This window comes from Lytechinus pictus, chromosome 5 (assembly GCF_037042905.1).
Source record: "Lytechinus pictus isolate F3 Inbred chromosome 5, Lp3.0, whole genome shotgun sequence".
NCBI classification, from domain to species: Eukaryota; Metazoa; Echinodermata; class Echinoidea; order Temnopleuroida; family Toxopneustidae; genus Lytechinus; species Lytechinus pictus.
Window position 1 is genome coordinate 11,170,543 of NC_087249.1, and position 10,077 is coordinate 11,180,619.

Sequence of the window (10,077 nt, forward strand, 5' to 3'; positions counted from 1 at the left end):
ATCACCACTTCCGGTTCAGAGTCATGCTCGCGCGATGTTCGCGATACTGAGTTTTCCACCACGCTGAAATCGATGCCAATCAGCGTAATATGTACAGATTATAATACTTTTTATTTAATTTGGTCAGTTTTGATTCCATTTGAATTATGAATAAAAATTGAAAATATATTTCACGTGAAAATAATTTGTATTCATGTTTTTATTAGGTTATAAAAAATGAAAAAAAAAATGAATATCTTAAAATTTTGCATTTAGCGACCGGCCTGACATTACGATCGTATTCGACTAGACGCTAAATATATACAGCATTCATTCCGTTCAATTTTTCGTCGACCACAAAATGGATAAAAAATCAGTTTCGGAACTTTAAAAAAATCTTAACTGACAGAGAAATACCGTGCAATGGAAAGTGTCGGGCAGAATTAGTGACTTTAGCAGAAAAGGCCGTTAAACTGTATCGTGAAAGAGAGGGTTGTGATCACGAACTTTCCGAGCGAAAGCGACGTTGTGTTGTTGTGCATGACGGCACTGTTGATCTGAATGGCAAAACAGTGCATTGGACTTTCGAACAGGAAGTTGTAATACCGAAAAAGCTATCCCATAATGCAATGCGCGTTACAGGGATTTTCCCGGATCTCGGCGAAATCGCTATTTGGGGTAGCGAGAATTAACTAAATAAGGCCCCTATAATGCTATTTTTTCTTCACAGACTGTTTATAGGATTCTGATCAATTGTATTTTTTTAAATATGACAATTATTTTCTTATGTATTTTATTGTTTTCCGAATTTCTTATGTATTTCTTTGTTTGTTTGTTTTTCAATGGAAATTGTCGGGGACTGTATTTTGACTATGAACAAAATGAAATTGCTCGAGTTTAATTGGTAAAAGGAGAAATAATGATACATTTATGAATTTTTACTAAAAACTCTATGTGCATTGGATTTTTACACAAATTCACATTTTTTAGCAAATTTGGGTCTGCATGCACTAACAAAATTTAACGTAATTTTGGACTACTTACCCAGCGGTCCAAATTTTGGTCTAAAAAGTTGCGCAAGACTTGAAAGCAAAAAGTCCTCTCAGGTCCCTCGGAAGAGAGGATTTTCAGCCTTTAGTCCTCTGATTGCTTGCTTACAAGCATACATGCTTCCTTTAGTAATCAGGAAAACATCACGTTTTTTTATGTACCTTATTTGTCTCATTTTCTCAAATTTTTTTTCATAGGAGACTGGCAGTGATGGCTGTACCACACTTGCTGTAGACCTAACTGTATTTGAGTTGAGATCAAATAGACACTCCACATGGAATGCCAAGCTCAAAATCAAAGTTGATGTATCAGATGCTGTCACAGGTAAAGCTTGTTGATGCCTCTGTCGATATCATGTGAAACTTTGATTACCGGGTAGAAATTTAGTTCTTAAACTGGCCAATTGTCAAAGCCTTTGACTCTGTGAATTTCTTATACGTTTCTCAGGGACTCAGTTTTATAATTATGAGGGGAGCAATAAAAAGCTCTCCTAGAACTTTTAAGGAGAGCGGTAGAGGAGCACTGCAAAAAGCTCTTCTTCAACATACAAGGAGAGCTTTTTGTCCAATTAACAAAACAGATGGAGGAAATATATGTACTGAGTTACAATCAACAACCAAAGGAAGGAAACAATCGAATATGCAATATTTATAATTGTTTTACAATGTATTGTAATTAGATTGTAAAACCTGTTTGAGTGAGGTTTTGACTTTGGCTAAAAGTTAAGTCACTGACAATTTTTTTTTTCGGGGGCTCCATTTTAATTTTTTTGTCAAATTTTGGGGCTAATTTTGCATTTCAGGGGGCTCTTTTTAAATGCTACTTTTTTATATTTTGAGGAATACCTGTTCACTTATTAATGAATTATTGCTTTTTGTTAAATATTGTATGATTTTTAAAGTTATTTTTTCATGCTTAGAATCTTGGATGTGGGTGTGTGGCACTGTGCGTGTGTGTGTGACTGTGAGTTGGACTTGGATATAAATGAATTCAATATCTAATTTCTACTCCGTCTATTCCAGTACAATACCCTGTACTCGGCCATGTACATGTAATAAAGGCCCACATACCCTAACTTTTCGTGAAGTTCTTTGAAAACGCAGATCTCCATGAAAATTGCATTTCTCTATGGGGGAGTCTAAATTCGGTGAGAATGTATTCATTAAGAACTTAAATATACATGACAATGAAGAAATCATCAAACTTTATTGGCAGTTTTGAATAATATACCTGAAACGTTAACTCTGTCTGAAACAGAAAATCACCATCATTGAGGCCTTTACTGAGCTAATTGTCCCCCAGAGCTCTGGCAGAGAGACAGAGCTCCGACTGGCTACATGCGCCAATGCGTTCGTGCGTGAGCCTGCCGCCGGCCTTGTAAAATAGATGGAGCTTTGTTTGATGATTTATTTTCTGATATTTACCTCATCCCCTAGAAAAAGAAAATAAATGATTTTTTAGTTATAATTAATAAATAAGGTAACTTATTTTGGATGTTAATAGGCCGTTTTGAAAAGCAAAGCCGAATGACAACTCACCAATGCTAGGTTACTAGACTCTGAATTGTGATATCTGTAGGGGAAACATGTGCATTAGAAATTGCACATGGTGCGTGGTAGTCATTGCCCGACCGTTGCGTTGATTTTTTTTTCCATACCTGGTACCATGTGTATGGAAATACGTGGTACAGAAAAAAAGACGCAACTTCGGAATTTGAAACTGCGCTCCTCGCTATTTTCAAGGCTTATTCATGATTTTGAGTGTGGATTTTGGATGATTTTTAAATGGTAAGCGGAGCTCGAACATATGGCGTTAGTGGGCCGTTGAGTTGTTATCACTCGGCAATGATTTTGGGTGATTTCGAGGGCGACTTTAGGCATTTCCGCGCAGCTCAGCGATCGCGAGGCGCGCTATTAATCGCGCTACCTAAAATGGATTAAGGCGCGCATCTCGCGCGCCTTAAAATCGAGTCCCTGGTTTCTGTATTTTGTCAGTACATCTGTCTACAGAAAGTTGCACTGGTCAGGCCCTGGTCGGACCTGGCGATTCAGCCTGTAATTGATTACATCGCAATTGGAGAATTCAAGCTTTGTTTTGTAAAATTTTGTTGGTGAATCTTTCAGTTACTCTGCTGATGTTGCTAAAGTGAGTAATGATACATTGGGGGCATTTTGGTCTAGTGGTTGAGGCTCTTGTGTTTCAATCTGAGGGACTCGGGTTCGATTCCCCGCCATGGCGTATTTTCCTTCAGCAAGAAATTAACCCAATTGTGCTGCACTCAACCCAGGTGAGGTAAATGGGTACCGTAGGAAGTTATTCCTCAAAAAGCTGTGAGCACCGGAATTGGTAGAATAGCCTAGCCAGGGTAATATAGGATTGCCTTGAACACCTATTAGTGAATACGTGCGCTATATAAATCCTATATTATTTATTCATTTATTATCAATGCGTGTGAAAACACCCTGTTATTTCAATCCTTCATTCATTATAGGTGAATCTTTGAGTCACACTGCTGATGTTGCTAAAGTGAGTAATGATGCATTATCAATCCGTGTGAACACGCCCTCTACATTCAAACCTGGAGTACCCTTCTACGGCACTGTAAGTATCAAAGATTCTCCATCCTAAGCTATTAAGATACCATGGGCCCGTCTTACAAAGAGTTGCGATTGATCCGATCAATCGCAACTATGGAAAGCCAGCAAAGTCAACATATACAATGCATGTTTGTTCATATTTTTATCTAGATATGAATGCATATCCATGAATTAATTGTTTTTTGACAATTTGGTGTGTTCTCCTTTGTTTACAAAGGACATTATGCAAATTTCCTGTAGAAAAAAATATGACACTGATGGATTTCCATAGAGTTACAATTGATTGGATCAATCGTAACTCTTTGTAAGACGGGGCCCATGTTTGCCAAAGTAGGTGGGATTGAATTTAGATACTTGCTGCACAATCAATAAAGCTCATCTTGAGTGTTGGAAAATCTCACAAATGTGCATGTGACTATTCAAAATTTAATTATGATTCATCATATGAACATGTATGCCATAATAGAGGAGGCGTTGTGGTCTCGTCTTTCAATCTGAGGGAAGTGGGTTTGATTCCAATTAAGCCATGGCGTGTTTTTCCTTAAGCAAGAAATTTACCTACATTATGCTGCACTCAACCCTGGTGAAGTGAATGGGTACTTGATGGGAATTTATTCCGTGAAACACAGTGAGCGTAAGAGCAGCTCTGCTAAAGCTAGGGTAATCATGCTGCATTATACAGTGCGTATCAAAAAAAAGTTTACACTTAGAAAAAATCCTGTAAAATTATATATTTGTAATATCCTGAAGATTTTTACACATTTTAACATTGGTACAGATCCATTTAAGCAAATATAACTGTCGAAAAATATTTCCGCTTGAGTGAGCACCACTTACTTTTGAAAAGTTAGTGAAAAATGATTTGCACAGAACTTTGAAATAGTTATACGAATAAAAGTAAACCTTAATCATGAAGAACACGTGGAAATTAGTTTGTAAAATTGATTTGATGATATCTTTTACCTTTTTTAAGTTGTTTCCTTGCCCAAAACACTTTGAAGAGTGCATTGCGCCCCACCCCACTCCCCCACACACCAAGGCCATCGTGACGATGTTTGCCTTACACTGAGCTGTGATTTACATGAAATGGCTTAGGCTTCAATTTAATTAATGAAATGTAAACCCACTTTAAATGATACAAACTTTATAGTGAAAAAATGCTGGAGATGTCTGATATAAACTTTTGTTCAGATTCAGTTATGTCCTCAGATCCAGCTGGCACAAAAAAGGGTATAGGTTGTGCTTACTAAGTGTTGAAATTTCAATTTGGGTGGCAAAAGTGTTACAAAATGCTTGAATGTATCCGTTTTATTTCAATTGACTAAAAGTGCAAGGGAAATGGATGAGAAATGTTTCGCAGGGTAAGTTTGATTTCGTCCTTTCCCCTTCACACAGCATTTCTGCGCAAACAGATTTCTGCGAGCTTTACAAAAATGGACAGTGCTCACTCAAGTGTAACATTCTGTCAAAACTTTTACTTTCATTAGATAGATGAGACCCAGACCCAAGATTATATGTGAAAAAATTACCCACATGTTGTATATTTTTTAATTCCCAGGGCTTTTTCAAAGTGTAAACTTTTTTTTTATATGCACTGTAGAGCGCTTTATAGAGACTTAGGATGAAGTGTTAAAACGCTTTATAAGCAAGTATAATTAGTATTGAGAATTACATGTATGATGTGAAGGATATGCAAAAAAGATATACATGTCATCTTTTACAAAATATGTACAGTATGTCCTCTTATTCTTCCATTAGAGTACATTGCTTTTGTAGAGTATTGTCTTACTAGTGAAGAAAAGGGTGTGCAGTCACCAGAACATGTGCACACCTCTCTCAACTATATGACACTTACTCCTTTAACTATTTAAAGATAGTACATGTATGTTGTATTCTATTTGTTACCAACTTTATCCATAGTGTGCTCTGTAAGTAATTACGGCCACCAAGCTAAGTCGGGGAAATAATATCCAAGAGACATTCAAATCATAATGTGATATGCGCTATACAAAAACTGTTGATTATTATTAAAAAGTGTTCATTTGGTGTACAAAAATCTGCTGGCTTTGTGTGGTAACAATGTTAAAAGCAGTGGTTTCAATGTCTAATAATTCTTCCACGTTTTTATGGGCGGTGATTCAGCTGTCCTGTATGTGTAGGAATGTCGGTATTTCATAAGTTGGGAATGGTGGTAGATTATAGCGTGGGTTAGTGGTGTGTTGGTAATGGTAGAGCAGTATTCTTGCTAAAACACAATGGTCACATCCTGTCATTAATTGATCCACCAGGATCTTGCCCAGAAGAGCTTCTATTGCTACGCAGTGTCCGCTATTCATGCCAGTAATCTGTCTCTTGTTCCTAGAAGCTGTCCATTATCACATTCTCCAAACACGGTACCATGACCTTTGCTCTGGCGGCAATTGCTCCGATGGAAAATCTGCATGTTAAGCCAAACATAAAATCTAACCTCCAAAACTAAATGAACCCTAATCCTTATTTTTTACATTATGCTGAACTAAAAACTCCTCTACAATCCTAACTATGCCCTCTGAGATATAAAGCCTGGAGCAAATGTCCTGTCACCCAAAACACATCCCAAACCACTACCTTATGCCACAAAGCCCACAGATATTGGTATTATACACCAAACGAACACCTTTTAAATTGCACGATCCCTGCATGATTTTGCCCAGGTTAATGTGAACTACCCTGATGGGACGCCGGCGGGAGACAAATTCATCATGCTCAGCGTGAAAGCTCAAGAGACCGGAAACTATCGCTACAGACCCATCTTTTCTGAGAATTTTACCAGCCCTGCCAGTGGAGTCATTGAATTCACCATCCCGGATATCAACATCAATACCACAAGCTTGTCAATCAATGTGAGTGTTCAGGGGGCTATTTTTAATAAAGAAATAAGTGTGACTCTTGGGGGATGTTGCAAGAAAATATTTGCTGTCAGTCGCAAATTTACAAGTGAGAGATCAATTTTAACTAAGACAAATCAATTTATAGATTGATTCAAGAAGCAGACCTGGGCCTGTCTTACAAAGAGTTACGATTGATCCAATCAGTCGTAACTCTATGGAAATCCATCAGTGTCATAATTTTTTCTACAGGAAATTTGGTGTGTTCTCCTTTGTAAACAAAGGAGAACACACCAAATTGTCAAGAAATCAATGAATTTATAGATATACATTCATAACTAGAATTTTTTTTGAACAAACATGCATTTTATATGTTCATTTTTGCTGGCTATCCATAGTTGGGATTGTTCGGATCAATCGTAACTCTTTGTAAGATGGGCCCCAGCATTCAATTGCAAATTTGAGACCTGAAATCGACTTGTAATCGATTGCAAGTTTCTTGCAACAATCCAATCGAGTTGTACTTTTACAAATTTCCAGTTTCTTGCGGTATAAGCATCACAGCATTGGTCAAATCATGCTAAGAGGATGGGCACTACTGCATATTTGATCAATAATATTGCATGTTACCAATTATGTGCATGTCAGCATTGAAGTATGATGACTCTAAAGGGGTGTTGCAAGAAAATAATCTAATTTGCAATTTTACAATTGATGGATCAATTTTAACTATTGCAAATTAGATTATTCTCCCTGTTTTAAGAAGTAGATTAGCAATTAATCACCAATTCACAACTAATGCAAGACGTGTTATTGTTGTAGGAACCAAAAATAGACTTGTCCCATAAGTAATACTCTACTCTTTGTGAAACACCCCCTGGAAGGGGAAAAAGTGTGAATGATTTGAGTGAAAGATTGGCTGATAAATCAAACAATGTACTTTTAGAGATTTATGTCACTGATGGCTATCAATAGTTAAATCATGACTTTAAACAGGGTGCTACATAACTTTTAAGAAGCACTTTCCTGGTTGGGCAAGTAAATTGTTTGGAATATACTTGCCCAAAAAAATCCTTGAAAAAAAAGTTTTACCTCATAAAAAGAAAGTATTGTGGTTTTATAAACCATTTAACTGCTTTTCTCTCTTTTGACATGAACTGATGTACCTTGTTATTGCATGTCTTTTTCCAAAGTGATTTTATCTTGCCCGCTATGACCAAAATTAGGGTCGTTATATAAAAAATATCGACCCTAATTTTGGTCATTCCACTGTGAGATAAATACCAGTTGTGCTAACGATCTCAAAATGAGTTTGAACAGAATCCAATGAAATTAACACCTAAGTGTTTGTATGTATAAATCTGAAATATGTGCCAAATAGCTCTGCAAGAAAATGCGTAATTGCTGAGAAATTAGCAAAATAAGCACAGAATTCCATCAAATTTTTCGAAGCAATGTTAATACACTGTCCCACATTTGCTTTTGTGTGTTGGTGATCATCACAATTATCAGTTTTGAGCTAAGATTTAATGATTTTATAAAGATAAGTATAAAGGAATGTACTAGATGTACATGTATGATAATATGATGACAATTAACCTTGATTTAAAATACTTTCTCATGAAATAATTGCTTGCTGCAACTACATGTACTGTCTTTTACCTTTCAATTATAAACCAGAGTTCAGAATATGGGCCAATATACTCAAAAGAATACTGAATTCTAACCTGTTTGTAGATATTCTAAACCACAGTTTGTTGTACATTGCAGGCCGAGGCACCTGGCTATAGTGACCGAGACAGCGCCAACAATACCCAGTACTTAATCTACAACCCTTACGATATCGCGGGCCTCAGTGCGCAGTACTCACCGAGCGGCAGCTTCATCCAGATTGAGCCAATCAGAGGGAAGCTCGTTCCAGGATCAACGCAGAACCTGAACATTTTCTTCACAACCGACACGGCCGAGGCAGAGAACTTGCCATTTCAGTTTGTGGTAAGTGAAGGAAAGAATTTATAAGTTGGCTTTCTGAAGGAAATTAGCTGTATGCTATTTTCTTTGCTATATTCAGTATTATTATTTTTTTAGATTTTTTTTATTGAGCTTGACAAAGGATATGTCGAGATTGATCAGCACACAATAATATTAATAATTATTATTATTATCATTGTTGTTATTGTTGTTGTTATTATTACTTATACAGCACTTTTCCAATAAGGCCCAAAGCGCTTACAATCAAAATGATTTTAAAAAATTATATAATGTTAAAACTGTAAAACTACAAACTACTTGATTGAATATTGAAATACTTCAGTGAGAGCTTACAAAAATGAGAAAACAAGCTTTGAAGTTGAGGGTTCAATGAAGTATGAGATGTGCACAAAGTGCAGTCTCTGTGAGACTTGAAAGAAGTAGTGTAAGACAAACGCGTGTATATTGTATTTAATTCAACGTCACAACTTCAAATTTTCACATTATGAAGAAGAAAAGTTACTCTTTCATTAAGCTTATTTTGTATATTGCTTTGTATATATTTTAATTTTGTGGTAATGAAAAGAAATTTTCAAATCTGTACTTCTTGAATACCAAATGATTGTTTGAGCTGTTTACAGAAAACCAATCTGTTGCTTGATTTGGGTTGGCTGGTCACATGTAACCTTTTCATTGTTGTTAATTTTGCCCAATACTTTTATTAATTTTGGTAAATCTGTCACATGTGTAACTATTGAAAAATTCAAGAAGATATTGTGCAATATACCTTTAGTTTTGCTCTGGTAAGATGAAGGCATAGATTTTGACCGTGTTTAGTCCAGAACTCATCTAGTTTTTCTCATAACCTATAATCCACCCTTCAAAGTTTTGGTTGAGATTTATTGAATATGTCTTTGTTTCTTTGCACAGTTCATGTCGCTAGGTGACCTACTAGATGTCCCTGTCTCAGAAGCCTTATCAAGGAGGAGGAGACAAGTGAATGGAGAAGGGGAAGGAAACGGTAAGGAAACGAGTATCTCTTTCCTGCTTGTTTTGCTTGGCCAGGGTCCCATAAAGGCCACCGCACACCTTAAGACTGTCCGCGATCAGATTTGGAACAAATCGCAATTTGCTCATTTTCTGAAAATGTGAATGGAACATATCATTTTATTTGAGTTTAAAATTGATTGAAAGAATACTAATATAACCATTTTGAAAGATTGCATGCCTTAATTTTGGAGTAAAGGCCAAATTACTTTCAAATCGTAGCCAATCGTACGACTGCTATGACGTCATTACGACTAGATATTAAATTCGCTTTTATTCTAAGAAGGATGATAGCATAGTCACAGATTTGAACATAGGTATTCGTACGATGAATTAGAACATTTCACAGTAAGATATTCCAAGTCTCAATATTAGCATCAAATTCTACTACATTTTATTCTGAAATTGGGTCGCAGACCAATCGTAAGGTGTGCGGTTGCCTTAACACAAAGGTTAGCAATTGATCGTACTCTTGATTTTCACGATTGATTGTAGTCAATGCAATCAACCGTAGAAAAATGTTCTACGATCATTGCTAAGCTTTGTGTTACGGGCCTGGTGTCCCT

At 36.4% G+C, this 10,077-nt stretch overlaps 1 protein-coding gene across 1 annotated transcript in view; it reads left to right on the forward strand.

The window, feature by feature from the left end:
• The window catches only part of LOC129261801 (alpha-2-macroglobulin-like), a 30,888-nt gene extending 21,272 nt beyond the window's left edge, over positions 1–9,616 (forward strand). The window contains exons 8-12 of the mRNA XM_064099327.1: positions 1,227–1,353; positions 3,521–3,630; positions 6,320–6,508; positions 8,264–8,488; positions 9,395–9,616. Of these exons, the coding sequence (XP_063955397.1) occupies positions 1,227–1,353; positions 3,521–3,630; positions 6,320–6,508; positions 8,264–8,488; positions 9,395–9,616 (873 nt within the window). The remainder of the gene's footprint in view (positions 1–1,226; positions 1,354–3,520; positions 3,631–6,319; positions 6,509–8,263; positions 8,489–9,394) is intronic.
• Positions 9,617–10,077: the final 461 nt, after the last annotated feature.